Source organism: Neopelma chrysocephalum, unplaced genomic scaffold, assembly GCF_003984885.1.
Source record: "Neopelma chrysocephalum unplaced genomic scaffold, ASM398488v2 Primary Assembly neopelma1_63, whole genome shotgun sequence".
NCBI lineage: Eukaryota > Metazoa > Chordata > Aves > Passeriformes > Pipridae > Neopelma > Neopelma chrysocephalum.
Genome location: NW_020897720.1, coordinates 15844958 through 15865701, shown reverse-complemented (window position 1 = coordinate 15865701; position 20744 = coordinate 15844958). Strand labels below are relative to the sequence as shown.

The 20744-nt window shown below is 38.4% G+C and overlaps 1 protein-coding gene across 3 annotated transcripts in view; it reads right to left on the bottom strand.

Annotated features, from left to right (window-relative positions):
* Positions 1 to 20744, bottom strand: part of GABRG2 (gamma-aminobutyric acid type A receptor gamma2 subunit) — a 51814-nt gene that overhangs the window by 10497 nt on the left and 20573 nt on the right. For all 3 annotated transcript variants that reach the window (XM_027682946.1, XM_027682944.1, XM_027682945.1), the window contains 5 exons: positions 19686 to 19834; positions 17962 to 18029; positions 16993 to 17213; positions 14340 to 14422; positions 13513 to 13650 (listed from right to left, as the gene is read on the bottom strand). In XM_027682946.1, coding sequence (XP_027538747.1) covers positions 13513 to 13650; positions 14340 to 14422; positions 16993 to 17213; positions 17962 to 18029; positions 19686 to 19834 — 659 coding nt within the window. The remainder of the gene's footprint in view (positions 1 to 13512; positions 13651 to 14339; positions 14423 to 16992; positions 17214 to 17961; positions 18030 to 19685; positions 19835 to 20744) is intronic.

The following is a 20744-nucleotide window of genomic DNA, read 5'->3' as shown; positions in this document are numbered from 1 at the left end:
TCACCAGAGACCTTACAGTCCTACGGCCCATGCTAACTGTTACATATGTCTGGAAAATAATACCTAGATAATTTTCAATCTTTAAAGAAATACAAAATTTCCCTGGAAAAAATAATCTTATTACACTGAAGAGCATAATAACTCATCCTTAATATATTTAGACCTTTTTTCTCTCTGAATATCTGTATTTCTCCTATTCCTCTATATCAATCTTTATCACATACCTGTTCCTCTATATCAGTGTTTGTGTGCCTATAAAGTCAATATACATAGTCTTTGCCATCCGAAGATACAGTACCAAGTTATTCAGTTTCTTTGGTGAGATATATTTAAACCAGAATGCAATCCCTCAGGAAAATGCTATCCAGGTCATGTTTATCCTCGTGTATAAATACTCATGTGTTCTCCTAAGTGTATATTCCTGCCAATTATGTTTGGAAGATCACGAGATGTAGGGCAGGGTTCTGACTGGAGGCACAGCATTCTCACACTGGCACTCTGAAAGGGAACTGGAGTATTTCTTTGGCTGGCAATAGTCTCTGCTGCACACAGAGAGAGTGCATGGATCTTAAGTCACTTCCAGAGTAGGAGATACTTTGAAAATGAGATGCATGCATCAGTATTCAGTGATCATGACCTTGGGAAGCCCTTACAAATGTATTTCCAACAGTCCTGTTCCATCCTATTTTACACAGGCTCAAAGTAGTCTATGTGAGCTTCAGAAATTAAGTTCCTCCTAATATACATGTGTGATATAGTGATTTGCATACCAGGATTCAGGCTCTGTCAGCCAGTAGGGGAAGTGAATTCCTGATTTGGGGAACCATCTGTGCACACGTCCTGGCCTAAGTCCCAAAGGTTCAATAGAGGGAATTAGTAGGGCCAGGAAGCATAGCCAGGGGAATGTACCCTGTACTTAACTGATTTAATCAGCACAGTGGGTGTGATCCTTCATTGCTTCCTGGTTGTGGAATCATTTCTACCTGTGCAAAGTGAATGGGAAATTATACCCATTAATGCTCTCTTTATGCATGTTTAAGTGACTGTGCAAAGTGTAAGGTACTGGGGAAACAAGCCTTTAATTTGTACTCAGAAGTGATTTGGAAGCTAGTGCAAATGCAAGAGAAAAGAACAGCTTTAGAACATCACAGGAAATTGGTGTCTTAATTATAGTTCAGGTAGCAACACTTTTAGCTGAGATTGTCTCACGCTATTATGAGATTCTGCTTTCTGTTTTTTAAAACACTGCTGGATTTAAATTATTAAAAGAACTGCAGAAGAGCTTCAAAAATCATATGTTGGCCGCCTGGTCAAGTTATTTGTATGTGTCACTTCAGTTAATTCTCATAGATGGGCTGGAGTGGGGAACATTCAGTGCTTGATTTCTGTTCACTCTGAGAGAGTTTTGAACAGGGAAATTCCATTAGATGAAGGGCTGGCCTTTTTATGGGTTGGCATTTCTGTGAAAATCTTTCATGGCTAACTTCAAAGCTTTGGGAAACAACCAATGTTTGCACAGACACGTTCATACACATAAGGGTTTTGGAAGTTTGGAAGACTTTATTTGTCCCTCTGTTTCTTACAAAGCTCCACAGCACTCTGAATGGCACAGCAAAACCCAATGGATGGTAGAGGTGGCTCTCTTCTTCTCAAACTGTGTTTGTCCCATTAAACATTCCACCAGGTAAAATCTCCAGAATTTCTCTATGTTGTGTTGAAAGTTTACAGCTGTGAGCTCATCACCTAATGGTGTCAGGAGCTTCACTGTGGAGCTCTTCTCCCTGAGGAACTGCATGTGTTCCATCCCAGGGTCTGAATAGGATTTTTCTTGAATATTTGGTTACTTTAAATATTTTTGGCAGGGTTTACTAGTATGAAAATCAATGTGTGTTTTAGTAATTCTGATATTTTTTATAATTTAGTGCTTTTTGTGCCAAAAATGTAAAAATCTGTGAAGAAAATAAATTATATAGGAGAACATTGATGATGAATCACTAATTGGCAGAAAAACCTACCAAGTATCTTTATTGTATCTTTTTAAAACATTAAGTTTTCCTCTACTAGATGGATCTGTGAAGCTGCCAAAAAAAAATTCAGATAGGAGAAGAGTAATGTATGAGACAAACTCTCCCAAAATTTCAGGCCATCATTTGTTTTTTAAGGACAGATCAAATGACTGAAAACTAGGATCAATGTAGGTCACAATTTCTGTGGTAACTAAGAGGCACAATTCTGTTAGTGCAGCAAACAGTGGCCACACGGTTCATACAGACCCAGAGATGCACCAGCTGTCCAGATTCCACTGGGCTTTTATCTCCTCATTTTACACAGAAACCATACAGAGAAGAGCCAGAACTTTTTTAAAATATTTGCTGAAAGAGCCATATGAAAATATAGATAAAAATGGAACGTTTTCTCATAATTAACTCATACAAACAAGTATATAAATAAATGACATGTTTATATATTGGAAACCCTATCCAGTTCATGTTTCAGGATGGAGTACACATAGGGAAAAAGGCAAATAGCAAAACTCGTGCCACAGGAGGGCACTGTCACCTCAGAAGAGAAACGAGAAAGGCTTGCAAGTCTGCCAGTGGAAAACCGACCCTTAAAACCCTCTCATTATTGTCGCCATTGAGTGTTTCTGCAACCACTGAAATGGCACAACTGACTTGGGTGGCTCTGCTAGCAGAAGGCACTTGGGAGGACTGAACTGACTCTTGTATGGCAGAAATATCACCAAAGCAACATCACCTTTGTGCTACAAGTAATGAGTATAAACTTCATAAATTGTTAATGAAGAACAACAGTGGCAGCAGAATTTATCTTCTTTTCCTCATAAATAGCTAATAGATACATCCTTGTTCTCTCTCTCTTTTACTGTTAACATGGCCACAGTCTCCTTTTCTGCTAGGCAGAGATCACACTAGTACTGTTGGTTTATTTTAAAAGAAGGAATGGGTAAATAGTAGTTTAATGGAAAAGATGTGTTTTCTAGGACTTAGTCATGGTACATGAAAATACCATTAAAATAGTAGCAAATGATTTCTATAAACATCTCCTTTAAGCTAGGAGGTTCCTGTTCTCTCTAGCTCTTTAAAGGCTACTGGATTAGTACAGACTATAAAAGTAATAGTAAACAGGACCAAAGGGATTCTAAATGGATCCTTCTTCCAAAAAGAGGTAGGACTGGTGCCATTTTTACCCAGCTGTTCTGTCATACCAAATAATAACTAGATGGTATTAGATTGGGGGGCATTGCCTTTAAAAGAGCTGATTTCCTTCCCATTGGGTGCCCTTCTGTACTTGAGGTACACTGGAGGGCAGCAGGGGCACCCAAAAGCTGCTACAAGTGGTGAAAGAAAATTAAAGGAAACAAAAAAAGAGAGAATATGGACAAAGTCTTTTCTCTTTCATGTCAAATCAGGTGATAGTAGCAGAGCTCTGGTGTCTGCTCTGCTCAGCAGTGCCTGAATGCAGATAACTGCCCCCACAAAGGCAGGAAAAGGGGAGAAGGGGAGACAGGAGTCAGATCTCTCTCCCGAATCAAGCCAGTGTCAGACTGTGGATTGCATTGTACAGTGCAGCTCTAATCTAGGATGAAATATCATGTAAATAGCTTAAGATTGGTGTATTTGTCCTGATGCACCTTAATTTGGCTTTTGTCTCCATCTCTTTTCTTGCCTTGACAGGGTCTATATTTAGAGTTTGCTGGCATTTACTGTCTTGGTGACCATCTTGGGTACTGAGTCAGCCTGAAGATGGGGTTCAGTGAGATGTCTTGCACTGTTGTGGTGGCATGAGCAAAAATATAATATTTGTTCTAAATTGTCACAATGAGGATTCAGATTTAACCTATTCAAATTATTGTCCTGTATAAAACTTAGTGACCTATTTTTTTTTTATTCTTCCAACAGATCAGAAAGTTCTTAAGTCTGTTTAGCTCAGTACTAATGTACTTCTAAAAGCAGTCATTGATCACATGGAGATGATACTCACTCTTCCAGTGCAATATGGTTTTGCATATATTGCAGGAAAGTAATTTCAGCTGAAGTTTTTGATCACTGGGCACATGAGTGAATGTTCATCAAGATAGAACAGAAATTTGGTCACAGGGCTGATCAGAAGCTGATGTGTATGAGATTTATTGGTTCCCACAGCCAGAAATTAAAAACCTGGGGAAAAGGCAAAACCAGAAAAAACACTGTTCCCTAGATATCTGACCATGAGACCTTCTTATCTCATTCTTTGCCAAATGTCCTTTTTATTGTTTCTGCCCTTCACAGCTTTTTGTTCTTTCACTGACTGATTTTTAGAATGTGTAAGGGCCAGAGTTCAAAAAAAATTAATAATTAAGTCTCTTCTGTTCCAAAAATGCTCAACAACCTTTTTCCCCGAGGTTTAGCAGCAAAATATCACTATTGTGTCATAGAGAAGTTGTGATTTGAAATAAAATCCTGTAAATGTTTAGTGTTTAGGACAAAGAAAGAACATCTGCCATGGCATTCCAGACATTTGCTTGAGACAGACTTGAAGCCCAAGGACGCCCCGTGCCAGTCCCCACCTGGCTGCTGGCACTGCCCAGAGAATGGACCAGCCACAGTCATGGCTGGGACAGCACAGCAAGTGTAGGGAGTGATTCCCCCTAAAACTCTAATGGTGGAAATTCTAAATATCCATTTCTAAGCTGTGATTATACTTTGATTATGTAATGAGGTAAAACAATGTTAAGATTTTGACAAAGGTTGCACTGAAGTCCATTTATATGGGATTATCTCTGGGATTCAGATAGCTGAAGCCTGCCTTTCAATTTACATTCCCAAGGATGAATCCTGGCTGCATTGCACAGCTGGATGGAGGGCAGGGGATGGGAGAAGATTTGCTTTTGTTCTGCTGCTTTTAAAAAGTGAGGTGAATGTCTATGTGTGAATATGTCTGACATCAAACACCTTGATTTCCTGTGGGAGCACAGAGAAGAGAACTGCAATTAGTTTATGTTTGTGAAACGACAATCTCAGCTGATGAAAATTCTGCAAAATGAGATGAATCATTACAGTCATCCAAGCAAATGAAATTTCTTTATATATGACATGACTTTCTGCCCAACAGTTCTGTATTTTGTTTGGTCCTTGGCCACTCATTCCACTTGAAGTGATGTTTTTCTCAGTTCATTTGACAGAATGTGTTCCATTTCTCATTAGTTTCTAATTATAGGAGGAAAGAATGTAATGTCACTAGACAGTAATTAAAATCTATTGCTGTTGTTCCCACCTTTGCTTTGAAATCACAGAGACAAGATTTAGCCTGAGAATTTTATTTTCTGAAAAATGTCAGTATGTGGAAACGTATTGAGGAAATACATTTGGAAATGTAAACTTAGATGTGTTTGTTTCTAAGATTCCATCTGGGAATGCCAGAAGTCTGAAAGGAAAATGAACAATACTGACCCTATATATTTCCACATGATTTTTTTCCCAGTTTGCAACATAATTAGAAACAACTGATCTTTTTTATTTGTTTTTGGAGGTGGGTAAGCTATTACATTGGCATTAGCAAACACAGGAGGATTTTTAGTGTGCAGGATTAATGTTCAGATGTGATAGCAGCACAGTGTAATAGGTTGCAACTGCTGTGAGTGAACCATTATGCTCCAGTGTGTAAATAATCTGCAATTTATAGAACCTTCTGCTCTCTTTCCCATTCCCCTCCTGCCTAGGAAGCATCAAGCAAGGATGAGAGCTCAGCATCTTCTCTGAATGGTTGGGAGTGGTTGGGTTTCTAAATGACCTCTTTGCCTCAGTGTGATAAAAGTCCATTGAGTTCAGAGGTGAGAAGACAGGAGGATGACAGGAAATCTCGTGTAAGGTGAGAAAGGAGAGTCCCATTTCCAGGCAGCCCCACGTGCTGGTGCTGCTCTGTCAGGGAGCTGCTGTGCCTGCCAGTCAGGCCACCTGTCTGGCTCACTGGAAAGGCTGGTTGTTATCTGAATACCTGAGGAAAAGCTCTCTGCTGCAAACAAATGATGCACCTTCAGCAGGGCTCTGTGCATGTTTAACCTAATGACTTGATTCATTTTAAGTATTTACCTTATTGCCAAAATAATACAGGTTTTGAGATAGTGTAATCACCAGTGTAAGGAAATAGGAAATATGTTTTGTCATGTTTCATCCATTTCAAGGTATCCAGATGTTGTACCCACCTGCTGGCAACATCCAACCCTGCTTGCTACAGGGAGAGTTAGAAATAACTTTTATTTCCATACTTCAAAGCATGAAGTACAACACATCTCTGGTACTTTAGATCAAACACACTATCAGAATTCTGAAGTAGCATGACATAAGAATTGTCAAAGCTATGTAAATTTTATCATGTTGAAATTCTCAGCATTTTGCATCTAGGGAAAAAAAGCACCTCATGTTTTACGTCGTGGTAAAGCACAATGTTTATACCCTACCATGGGTCTACGTATTTGGACTTACTAGACAACTGTGCAAAGGGATTTAAGTTAAAGGTGACACTTTGAGGCCTAGGTTAATGACTGCTGATAAAAATTATATGCAGGTCTATTTGTTAATGCCACAAGAGAAAAAGAATGAAGTATTTAAATTTTTTGGTCTAAATAACAAATGTTTTACTGATATATTGGAAAACTCTTGAAATTAGTACTGTTTAATGAGCTTTGTGCAGGATCTGGTTGCTGAAATGACTGCATAGGACTAATGTAGTTCATAAAACACTTCTTAAATTTGCTTTTTCATCTTTATAAATTGTCTTGCACATCAAAGGTCATTCTTGAATTTCTCTGAATGCTTTTCACTTGGAAAGAAGAGGAATTTGAGGATATACTACATTCAATCTTTGATCCAGATGTTTCCAGTTATTTTAGTCAGAGCCAGGAGCCAGTAGACCTGAGGCTACAATAAAACAATGTTTTCTTCTACTTCCTCTGCAGAGGAGAGAAGGCATGACTGCATGGAGGCAATTTTCTGCAGGGGAGCTACAGATTTCATGGGTTCATTCTGTCTGTTGGTGTTTAGGACTACTTGGAAGAATTTTTGATAAAAATATGACCAATGTATTTGTTGTTCAATTTGAGACATTCTTCTAGAAGAGACTATTGTCAACTTACACTTGAGCAGTAAACACTACCCTCCTTCTCCTGCTCTCAGTTTGCCTGAGGACAAGGCCTGCTCTGTGTGCAGATTCCAAATTCTTTCTGGTTTATTAAGTATTTTGTGTTGCAGAAGCCAGGTGCAAACCTTCAACTATGAGCAAATTAATCTTGTTCACAATCACAGTTAAGAGGTAAGAGCAGAAACATCCAGGTTGCAAAATAGTAGGTGTTGCAAAATAGTCTAAGGTGTGATTGGTGAAGAAATGAAATGCAAAATACCGGCTCTAACAGAACAGTTATTTATATGCTAAGAAATCAGATGACAAATGTGTTTGGGTGTATTTTTAACCTCTTAAACTTTCTAGGAGGATATTATTGACATCAGGTAGAAAGTAAAATTGTTGAGGGAAAGAAAAAGAAGCTTTCAAAACCAGTATGTCTTTAGTTATTTGAGGGGGGGGGAAGAAAGATTTTTAAAATCAGAGAAGAAATAAAGGCCCTGAAGCAGAAGGAACTAGGTTATGATTGAAATAGTAAATAAATGTAGATTTAAAGTAGAAGATGTAGGAGAAATTGAGAAAGAGAGAGAGGAATTAGTAACAATGTCAAACAATGAAATAATGTTATAAAATGACACTTAATACCAAGAGTAAGATAAACCACAAGCCCACATCCAACAGGCCTGAAGGGAAGAAGAGAGTTGAAGAGGATGCTTAGTTTGAAGATCATCTCTCAGAAGAGACAGCTATGAATCATGAATAATTTATAACCAGTGTTGCCATTTGAAGTCAAACAGATCAAGCCTAGGATGTAAAAAAATTCTTTAAAGACTCCAGATAGCATCTTGAAGCTTCAGTTACCAGCTCCACGGGAATAAAGGTAGAGCTTCTGGGTGTATGTAATCACCCTAGTCCAAATCCTACAAGGTATTTAAATGGCTTGCTCTTTTCAAGAGGAGACCTTTGAAGAACTCTTTATTTCTCAAATAGGCATATTCAGGATAACATTCACAGCTACTACAAACCAGTTCCCCTGGGAGTCTCCATCCCATGTCGCAGTGTGTGCACCATCACTTTGCATGTTTTCAGGCCAGACGGTGCAACCTCTTCATCTTTTCTTAAAAGTGAGGTTGTGACACTGTGAGTCCCATGGGTTATGTCTTTTTAAGGCTTTCTTCTTTTAGCATTTGAAAATGTTATGTCCTAGGAAGCTCTTAAGAACGAACTGGCAATTCTGGCTCTGAAACAGTGTGGCATCCAGGGAGGGCTGTGTTTGTAGTCCCCCAGGACATGGGGAGGGAGCTGTGGATTGAGCTTTCCGTGCAGGCTGGAGTGTGCCCTGCATGGCAGGGATAGAATATGGAGTCACTGAAAGTGAGGCCTTTGGGAGGGCTCCTGCAGTGTTTGGTAGTCATAGGCACACACTGCAGGGGGGACAAAAACAGTTGCCCAGAGAGCATTGAAATACTGTTTTTACTCTTTTTCACCCTACTGAAGTCAGGGGCTTGTTTTTTAGTCATGACATGTTACCTACACAGCATGGCTCTACTTCCTCTTCAGATTCATATTCTCAAGATTAAAGTGGAAGAAATTGAGCTACAATCAACAAGAACACATTATTTGCAATAGTCAAGTTTTTTGATAATTTTCTCATTTCTTGGACCTATATCCAAGAAAGAACAAATAGCAATTGCTGACTAATTTCCTGATAATTTGTAGTCACAACCATTAAGACACACAAAGGGTGTTGTGGTACTTCATGCATTGAATCTTGAAAAATATTTTCAAATTCTTCTATGTAGGGCATAACACAAGAAAGTATTATTACATCAATTTTATCCTGTAGCTCTTTAGCCTTAATTATGCAGTTTTCTTGAGAGTAGCAAAGAACTCACTTAATAGACTGTATCACTTTTTGAGATAAGTGGCATATTTATAGCTTCTGTAATGTACATTGAAATGAGGACAATTATAGCTTGTTTCAAACGGCAGCGTTCAAACACACTATTTACAATTAAGAATTAGTTTTAACAATACAAAATGAGGGAGTTAATGTTTGAGAAATGTACAATGATAATGACAATTATTTGAATGTTACTGCCATACTTAACATTATTCTACTCTACTCCTCTGTGAACACGTGTTGTCAGTGTTGTAGGCTGGGTTTGTGGAATTGTGTAGATAACATGGATCTAAAAATGGAAGTAGAACATTTTCTAGTCACAAGGTACAGCAGAGTAGTTTGTACATGCTGTAGGTACCGTAGTTTGGACATACTGTACACCTTTTCATTTAACATTTTCTCTTCCACCCTCCCATTTTATTTGAGTTTAAAAAAATAAAAATGAAAGCTCTTGAGAAGGTCTCTCTAAACTTAGTTGTGTTCATTTAGTTTCATTCCCTTTTTACATGGGATATTTGGCTGGATTTGAGTGTTCTCAGCTCTCATCGAGGCTGCCTGGCCCTTAGTACACAGACTTGTCTTCCTTCCACCCAGCCTTCAGTTATATCTGTTCAAATCCAGTGACAACCTCCCCCGACAGAACAGCATCTTAGAGAAGTAGGTTATAAAAATGCTGTGTAATGACGGGAGATTGGGAAGCTCAAAATTGCACTTGCAAACTGAAGGGATTGAACTAAGAACAGCCTTAGAGCATATGTTTATTATTTAGGACATGTATGTGCTCCAGGCAAAACTAAACCTATTTCAACTAACTATCCCTGCACTCTACACATCATGAACTCTGAGCTGTCATCATCTTCAAACATCCTTAATTAATTTATTTTTCTCCACTAACAGAGCAAGAAGATGATGAGTAATGTAAGACCAAGGGAAAAAAAAAGTGAAATTATCTTATAATCATTGTACTACAAACATATTTTTTTGTACATACAAAGGGTTTGGAAGTGAAACATCAGTGCAGGAACTGACTGTCAGATCCAGACTGATCAATTCACAGGTTACAGAGATTATCTTGTGCCTTTAACACTGAATGGTAATTTAAACATACTTACTCACTCTAAAAGATAACTCCCCTAAAAATGCTTAATGTTCAGAGTTATTTTAATGCTAAAATAATTGTTCTCTAACTGCTAAGCCATTGCATCTAATCCTTTTGAACAAAGATTTCTCCTTGCAATTCATCATAATTATATCTGGCTCCAACTGGAAAGGGTGACATTACAGTGTTTTCTCTTGTGATGTTTCTGTGGAAGTCAGTCATTATTTGGAGTATGATGATTTTGTTTTACCAAACAGAATTATAGAAGGGAACTGGGATGTTAATATGCTTTGTGTCTCAAAGAGTCATAAGTACTTATGAAAATATATTCATAGGGACATTAGAGGCATCACAAAAATTTGTGTGCTTAGTTATTTGCAGAAAAAGTTTCAAGATATAGACTTACTCTGCTAACTTGCTGATTTTATCATAAAATTAAAAGCATTCAAAATTCAGTTTTTTCTTTATTTTTAAATAATTTAAATTTCTTAAAAGATCTAATTATTTTCTTGCTATTAAATGAACAAATATTATTTAAAGGCACTGTTCTATTCTATCCACAAAACTATATTTAATGCAAAACCAATCTTGCCTATAATATCTGTGCTTTTGTAATTACCCAGTAATAGGTTCAGTGAAAACACTTGTAAGATCCCACATTATCCCTTATTTTCTGGTTACTTGTACTTCAATTCTTTTTATCCTTAGCTGCCCTTTCTAAAGCTCAGTTTAAGCTCAAGCAAGCCATGCTTTCAGATATGGCAAACCTTAGGAAAGACAGACTCAGAAAAAAACCTTGACCCTCAAGAGTCTGTTCAGTTGGGAAGTTGTACTGGGGCAGATTGGACACGTTTTCAGACCCCACAGCCCTTTTCCTCAGGGCCAGTCATGATTTCACTTGGCTGAGGTGAGTCAGTCTGGGAAAAACCAAGGATGTAAAAAAGGCTGAATTACTGTCACTGGAACTTTAAGAAAGCCTGTAACCCCTTTCAAAAGATGAAAAATAATCATCAAAGAGCCTTTCAACTCTTTATATGATTAGTTAGAAGCAGGTGGGCTTGAATGCGTAAACCTGAAGCTCTATAGATACAAACCTGAACAAAAAGGTCAGATTCCTTCAACCTGGGAGAATCTGAAATGTACTGATTCCCCAGAAAGAGTGGCTTTTTGTCCCCCGATATTAAACCAAGAAGATCTGACCTGTCACTGTGACAGAGATAGCAAAGGAAAGGAGTGGTTGTGCTCCAGGAGCATTTTTGCATTAACACCAAAGTGCTGAAGTCCCTTCACCCTCAGTCCCGGCTCTGTCGCTGCTGCCCTGGCTTGGGGTTCTCCCCTCTCACCATCCAACTCTTTCCAAGGGCTCTGACAGCAACTGGCAAGAGGATGGAAATGTTTCTCACGTGGGTGCAGCTCCCCTTGTCACAGAAACTGGAAAGCTCATTTTTATTGTTGTCATAACTGAACACAGAGCAGAAAAAGGGCAAACCCTGGCTGTTAATGGTCTGTGTTGCTCGGATCCGTGGCCTTTCTGGCTGGATGTGTCATTTGTGTTAAATTCCCTGGCCTCAGCCTATACTGTTAAGAGGACATGATTTTCCTATGGTTCTGCTGTCACAGGAATAGGTCTGTAGTGATTTGAAAAGAAACTACAGAGCAGCTGATGAACAGAGTGATGGCTGAATGACTAAAGAAAGGAGGAATGCAACTGTGTAGATTTTCAGGCAAGGGCTGAAGCAGCCAGTACAGAACAGCCCCAAATGCAGCTGACTTGAGTCCTTCCCAGCCATCCCAGGGTTCCTCTGTCCCTGTTGTTTGCAGTTCATTGAACAGTTTCTTGGGATGTCTTTGGTTTGTCCCTGTAGTCTTGTCTGCCTCTATAGGAATTATACAAAGAGAAATGGTTCTAAGGACTTCTGGCTCTGCAGCTCTGAACAAGGGCTTGTACGCAAATGTTGAATGTCTGCATGGCAGGGACAGTGCAAAAACTGCTTACTGAATTAGTTCATTTATGGAGTCATGGGAATTCATCTGTAAATAATTATTTGCCACCCAATTAACCAACTTGGATGAGAAAATGTGGAATATACAACAGGTATGGAATGAGGGAATTGTAATGCATTTTTGCTTTTTGAAGATATGATCCTGAAATGTAGATTATTTTCAATGAACCAACTTTTCAATAGCTAAACTTTAGCAAACATTCATTAATTGCTATGGTTTGATGGATGACTAACCAGAGAGGAGTATCCAGATTATTTGAGAAGAATTTGTTATTCACATTCTAGAAATGTCTGTTCTTCCTTATGCTTCAAAAAACATATACTATAGTCAAGCCATCCTAGAACCTAGGGCTGTGTATGGGGCTTTCAGGGATTTCTAGGTGCAGTGGCAATCCACTTATGGCCATTTTTTAGTGGCCTATTTCCCAACACAGATCTTCAAATATGATTTGCAACTGTCATGTTATATTTTGCCTTATTAAAGAAGAAGAAGAAGACTCCTGTTTTTCTGAGCATTATGCAACCTCTGGGGACTGCTTGTCTGCCAACAGTTCAATTCATTACAATACAACACTAAAATAAAGTATAAAGGCCTGCAAATACATCCTCCTCCACAAAATAATAGGCTTGACCACATTTTCCTGATAAAACAGAAACCAGACCCAGATCTATTTATGTGGCTTAATAGATGCATAGGAAGATAAATATTTAATTACCAATTTGACACTGTTTATCAGTTATGAGCAATACACTGTCTCTGGTGCACAGCTCTGATTAGCTCTGTAAAACACAGGACAGGAAGGAAATAAAAAGGCGTTTACAGATATTGGCTGACCAGTCTTGTGGATCCTGTGCAGCTTTTTATTGATTAGTCTTATAATGCCTTTGTATCTAATTAAAAATTCAGGACAGGCTCTGTAAATAAGCTGTAGACAATGTCTGGTCTAAAAGAGGAACTACCCAGTCACAGAAATGAACTGGGAATACCAGAAGCTCCATCTGTCCTGAATAATTACACATGTACAAAGTGGTTTGCATAATACAGTATTTTTTACATTCAAAACCACTGGAATAGTGAGCAGAAATCCAGTTTGTCTAGTATTTTTTATGAAATTCATAAAGCTAGCCCTTTCTTCCCCCTGCAGTGGTGGCTTTATCCCAGCAGTCCATGAACCCCCTGGAGGATGGGAATGGGCAGGAGACAAGAACTTGTTTTTCTGCCTGTGAGCTGTTCAGAACTGCTAAAGCCTGGATGGTTCCACAGGTATTTAAAAGCCTGTAATTGTACTGAGAAGTGCCAGTGCTGAGTTCTAACCAGAGAGATCCTTCTTGGTTTGATTGTGTTAATAAAATCCGAGATGAACCTGGGGGTAAACACATCAGTGTCTTACCTGAAGTAGTTTTCACCACCTCAGTTGTGTTTCTCAGTCCTGTGAAGGCGAACTGGTAAAGCCTCCAGGACCTGGTGTCCCCCACCTCGACCGAGCTGCGCTTCCACTGGTAGATGATCTCTTCTCTGGGGTACCCATCTGATTGAATGGGAAACACAGAGGGCTTTGGGTCACACTCACTGCTAGGCTTTGGCTGGACTTTGGGCAGCAAAAATACTACTTTTGATTTCTGAAAAACCTGGAGAAGCATATTGCAAATAAATTATAGCTATGTTTTCCTCAAATTGCTTAGTAGTGCCTTTCACTTAATGTCACATTTTATTTTATTAACTACAAATTGAAATCACATTTGAGATAAATTTTTCAAAAATAGCCTTTCCACTTTTGTGGACCCCATAGTATATAGTTTTTTCCATCCTTCAGTTTTGGACAAAAAAAGTCTGCAGCTGGACCAGGAATTCACACCTTGACCTGACTGCAAAATGTCAAACTTGAGTCCAACTAGTGCAATAATAAAACACCCGTGCACAAACAGAAAGTATAAGGTCACGGGACTTTGATGCTGAACTTTCTACTTTTATCCTCAGATATAAGCATAAACTAATCACATAGGTCCAGAAATTTGATTTTTTTACATAGCATTCCTCAATTTTATATGTGAATATATGATCCACATACCGAAAATAAGATCAAAATAAAAGTGAAAACCATTGGGCTATGTCTAATTAAGAACATTATCTTCACTGACTCTAAGAATGTAAATATAAATTTATAATAAGCAGTTCAGTGTGGGTCAGAAAAGGGATCTTTTTAAGCAAGTTACTTACAGCTTGAAAATTCCAGGGGGCAGGAGTGCACATCCATTGGGAAGTTGTGTAACTGTAGCTGACACTCTGCATCAATTGTCAGCCTGAGAAGAGATCAGGATATACAGAATGCACTTGAGAAGTTTGTTCTGAAAGCTACATCATGGCAAGCAAAATAAGATTCTTCATAACATGGATCTTGACTATGAAATATATAAATATTATATATATAGGGAGAGAGAGAGAGCAGAAGTAAGTTATTGAGAATTATGTAATTGTTTGAATATTCCAAGCATAGGAAGACATCATGGTTACCAATAACCACTGTTTCTTTTTTGGTTACATAGACCCTGGTCGTCTTTTCAGATCGTGTAACAGAAGAAGGTATTAAAGTTCTGTTCCTCTGCATCTCAAATGGCAGCATTACTCATGACTAACAAATCCATCAGTAGATATACAGGTCATCTCACGACCAGTGACAAATCTTTGTATCACAACATGCCATAATGCACTAGGGAAATGTATATTCTGTGACAAAAATTCTATCTCAGAAATGACGGATGGCAGTCCAAATTTAGACATCTGCACTCAAGACAGCCATCTAGACTCCCTTCCCTGCTGGTGCAGAGGTGCTCTGAGGATACACTTCATTTCAGCCCAAAATACAACATTTACATTACCGCAGGAGAAAAATGAACCCAAAGGGGTTTCTCTCCATTGAATATTAGGAGAGTCTCTGTAAGAACTCAGATAGATCAGGTGAAGACATGTACCTTTAGAAATCCAGAATTAGATGAGATGTACCCCCTGATGTGCCTGCTAAAAACTCTACCATTTTTCATTCAGTCCCATCCTTGCCATGAGCAGTGGGATCTTGAACTTTGGAAAGGAGGGAGGAGGTGGGGTGAGAGAGGAAAAAAGGAAAAGGGGGGGGAAATGTTTATTTGTTCCATGAGTCTCTAGGAAAACTGTAGGTTTTTGGTCTTTGCTGACCAGCCTGTGAGCTGGGTTTGTCTCCAGGATCCCGAGTGTTCCTGCCTGCAAAGGGCTCCCTGAGTCTCACCCTGTGGGATGCAGGGGATGCTGTGACCATTAACCACCAAGTTAATGAAGTCAAAGGGAAACATTAGGAATTTAGGAGCAAATCTAATTTCCTTGTTGCCCTTCCTCTTTTCATTTTCATCATCTTGAGTACCACAGATACTTGATTTCCTGCTGGTCAGGATGGTTCTTGAGCCTGGGGGAGGTGACTGAGAAAACTCAATCAGCCCTTTCGGAGCTCTCTTCTCTTCAGAACAGAATCCCAGATGTGTTAAATCACATTTCCCTTGTGGTTTAATCTGGGTCAGATCCTTACTGGTGCTTACTGTGGCTCCCTAGCACGACTGAGTATACACTCATAACAGAAAACTTTCCAAGTTCTATCAGATACATCTCTTTCTAATGAGAGAACCTGAGGCATTCGAAGAGAAAGGTAATGAAATCCAAAGAGACAGTATTGTAGCCAAGTTCAAATTTAACATTTCCAAAGTGCATCTAGGATCATTTTTATCACACTGACTTTGATTTGCATTGGGTTTCAATTTCGATTGTTCTCTTATCTCTTTGGGTGATGCAATATGTAATGAATGTAAAATAACTATGAAATAAATCTCCTTTTTGTAATTCAGACAGCTGCAATGTTAAAAGCCTCACCTCTATTCATTAAAATTATGAGTATAATTTTCTTCAAAACTTTCAGTCTAAAATCAGATGATCCTATGTCTATCATCTTTGATTCTCTACTCTCATTTTAAATTATAAATAATCTTGACAAAATGCTGTATTTATCTGTATTTTACATAAACCCAAGTATCATATCACATGTAAAAAAAAAAGTAAAAAACCCCAAACACTTAAGATTTTCCCATTTAGGAAGTATCTTATGGTGATTTGTAATATGATATTTGAGTTGTTACGTATGGCACATGCTACACATTAATGTAGGCACACGCATAACTTAATTATTGAAAAGGGAATCTGTCTCTGTAGAAAAGCTACACATGTGACTGGGAAAGCTGGACATGAGCACAGCAATTCCAGGGTCATGAAAATTTTAGTGGAATGGGGCATATCCATAGGTTGGGGTTAAACCTTAAATGTTCAATGCCAAAATGATAAACCTTACTCTCACTGGATATTTGAGGAACAAAATGCTTTTGCAGTGTTGAGCTTCATCTAGCTAAATTGTAGTCAGTTCAGAATAAGACACCTTTGATGTATATAATACCTCCCTTTATACCATCTACTTAATTCAAAGAAAGTTCAAATTTATTAGTTTAGCAGAATAAAAAGGTAAAAGACAGTAGGGACCAAACCAGTGGCAAACAATAAAACATACCTGAAAATGAAGAGTAATTACTGTAAAAATATCTGTAGTAATTTTAATATAGGAAGGTGACTATTGTGGAGCAAGACAGTACAATCTATAGGAAGAAATAAAATTCTTTATTGTGCTAATATAAAATAAATGTCATGCAATGACTATCTTCTAAATACTTCCCTTTTTCAGGGTTTTATGAATAAATAAACAGGAAACCCCAATGTTTTTTCCTTCAGGTTAGTGTCAAATGACCTGAATCCAGAGGGTCTTTCTCTGGCTTTCCTTACAGAAATTAAAGTTATGTGTAAATACCTCAATGTGTACAAGACTCTGCCGTCATTCCAGATCCTGAGCATCCTATTAGGAGTTGTTATCCAATGAGCATCAGCTTTCTTGGAATTTCGGAAAAATGTGTCTGGTATCCAGATCTTCCCAACCATGTTGCTGTTTAATCTGAGCACTTTTATAGTGCTGTTGAACTTCAGACGTCTGTCATACCACGTTTGGGCGAAAAATATATCAATTGTATATTCCTGTTGTGTTAACCAGAAATACTGATGAAAACATAGCACTCAGCATTTTACATAGCTCCTGATATGCTTTCCTTAATTTCACACGAAAAAACTGAACTACACAAGATGATCCTAGAACTGATAAAACCAATTTTTTTGTGAATTTTTGAGGCATGGTTTACAAAACATTATTGTTTAAAACCAATTTATCCTGTTATTTTTCCCCCTGAGAGGTAAAACTAAGGTAAAATTGAGTGTTATATGCACCTTTCTAACTCTCTGTCCCTGCATCTCAACCCAGGCCTGCTCAGGCCAGAGAACAATTACCAATTTCCTTGGCTCTAGGACAGGAAAAGTTTGAGCTGACTGAACTGCCTGTGTGCCATGGCTATGTCAGCAGTGGGAGGTCTGTGGAGAGGAGCTGGGCTTTCTGCTTTTTATCTCTTGGTGGCAAGAATGGTCATATCACTGGTGAATGGCTTTCCTGAGTTTGTAGCAATCTGGAAGTTCAGTTTTACAGGAGTTAAACTGTCCCAAAGCATGTGAAAGTAGGGCACATGAAACGTGTGGATATCTTAAAAACTATTATTACTACATTTTTCAGCATAGAGCTCAGTTTTCCCATCTCATAGAGATTTATACCTCATAATAGTCCTCACATTCATAATTACAATGAGGTCTTAAAAATAATACAGGTACAACACAACATTTGAACTAATGGAAGCTTTGTAATGTCAAAATGATGGAGACTTGGCAATCATTTACATACCATGTTGATGGCATTCACAGGCCCAATGCTGTTCACATACATGTCAGTGTGAATTATTGTCGGCTTAACTGGAAGAGAAACACAAGAATCAGTGAAATGAATGAAGGTCAAAGTCAACTACATGGAAGTCAAACACAATCATATTATTATAGTACTTCTCCTGGATGGCTGTGGTTGCCTCACATTTAAATGTGCATATACAATAAATATAGATTTGCAGCAATGTCTTCAGTTTGAAATTAGCTGGAGACACTTTGAGACAAATTCTTGTATCACTTATTCTATCAGAACTAACTCCCTTATGGTACGAGAACAAATACTGAAACCAATGTTGTTAGCTTAGAGTGACTCATATCTGACTGAGAGGATGTATATTTTGTGTCAGGTCACAGCAACACGTCTGACAAAACACTATCAGTGAGATCAAACATTTTTCTTATGGTGTTTTGAACCACTTGTTTTACATTATAATGCCAAATGCAACATGATTGCTGTTGCCTGCAGAGGTGGCTGTAGGCAAGTAGCAATTTCAGGTGCCCAAAGCAAAATTAATACTCAAGGCTCTCAAATTAAGGCTCTCAAAAAGAAATGAAGAACAGCTGTTAGAATAAATTTATTTTGAAATTACTCTATTGTAGCTTTATTATTCTTATACACCTTGACTAAAACATGATTTTTTTCTCAATTGCTTTTAAGAATGTCTACTTCCTCTCTGTTTCTGGAGTCTTGGATCGGGAGAATGAGATAAGTTCCTCTGCTAATTTACACTGTATATGTACATTGAAGGTTAAAGACTCATGTTATCCCCCACTGTGAAAAATTCTTTAGTTTATAAGCCTCTATAAAGTTGTCAGAAACAGGTTCCTTCATTAACCTTGCTGCCCTCTGCTTTCCCAGGCCTTCCTCAGCCATGAAATCTCCCTGCGTTTTTCTATAATCTTATTACTGCTGCACCCTCTTCTGCAGAGGTATTGTCTGCCTGTGCTGGGCACACATGGGGCTTCTCAAACACACTTGCAGCTCTTCAGATTTTTCTCTTTGAGCTCCCTCAGTAGTCAGTGGAGAGGAAGATCCCTGTAAAAGGTGATTCAGTCAGATAAGGCTTCCATTCCGAGTCCAGATTTAGGTCTATGTACTTATACAGGCTGTGGGAAACATCTGGGGAGACTGGCCTTGCCTGAGTGCAGTTATTTTTTGTGACTCTCCTTCTCTGTGCCCCATTCATTCCCCTGTCACCTCTTGCCCTCTGTGCAAGTGAGGGCCCAGGCTGGATCAGCCAGTGCAGCCCTGCTGCTGTTGGAGGCTCTGTATCCATCACATCACACAAGTATCAGGCTGTGGTATCCTCTTTGACCTTCCTTTTCAATATATTATTTGTGATTCTCTAACACCCTCACTTAGGTATAAAAAGATGATAAAAACTTGCTTTTTCAGTCCCCAGAAGTTAAATTTAGAACTTCCTATGCAGGTAGATCATTACAGGCAGCCTGATTCAGCAATTAACAACAGTCTTATCAGATGTTTTAGGATAGATTCAGCAATCTTAATTTATGTCAGCTTCCAAATTCATGACTACTTTTCATGCCTCTGATGTTTTACTGCATTGTATTTTATTCTCATAACTACTTTGAATGGATTATGCTTCCTGTGTGCAATCATATGACATAAAAATTGTTTCTCTTCACTGCTTAATCCAAAGTCGTCTAGAAAGAAAACCAACATACCTCCTATGTCAGGTCTCAACTTGTTGTCATATCCTTCCAGCAAGCCATTTAAAATAAGAGTCACATCACTCTCATGGACTTTGGGAGTCAAAACCCAAGTCTTATTTGAAGTGTAATCTTCATAATCATCATCTCCCTTTTGGGTGGAGCTAATAAAGAAATAAAAATGAAGAAACAGCCTTGAAAAATACAAATTGGCAGGTAACTTTTTTGGGACACAAAACACACCCACTTCAGGCTTTAATAATACTGTACAAAACATTGAAAAATTGCCTGCTTTATAAAAGGAGGCTCCCAATAAAGGTGCCATGTAACAGTTGAGGTTACAGTTCACTTTAGCAGCATTTCCTTCTAGTACAGTTGGTCCCACATTCAGTCTGCTCGAAGGAACACCAGTGCTTATCACCTTTGCTGTGCCTATTTTTCCTCTCACTGCCTCAGGTGGGACCTGTTATGAAACAAATCTAATTGTCAACTTATGCAACTCTCCCCCAAAATATCACTTATTATGTACACAGTGTTGTTGCATTACTTCTCTTGCAGAGAATGATTGGATGCACCACATGACTGACATGACTGATAATGAGATTCATTCAAACTAACTGTCACACAGCTTTTCTCCACTCTGACGAACTTGAGCCCATTGTGATTTTGGAAAGTTCAGCACAAATTTTTGCCAAGGGTTTTCATTTTCACTTTTGCTAACCAGGACCCAGAGAGGATAAAGTCTGTCTGCTAGTTGTTTCTGCTACTGAGCAGGATGGCAGCAGATCTAATTCAACCTGCTTATCACAGTGAAGAAAAAAAAAAAGCAAGTTAGGAGTCAGAAATGTGTAGACTAGTCTTAATGGATGTTTTGTTTTCTCAAAATCTGTCCCTCCAGTTCTAAAGGAGAATACAGATACTACTTTAGGATATGACAGAATCAGATATTTTAATTTCAGAATGTCAGTGGTAATCATCTGAACAGTGCTAGGCAACTGTTTTTTGCATAATATACCAGTGTCCTTCTTTTCTGACCTGCTTCTGTGACAAAGTTTGAACACTGCTAGATATGAA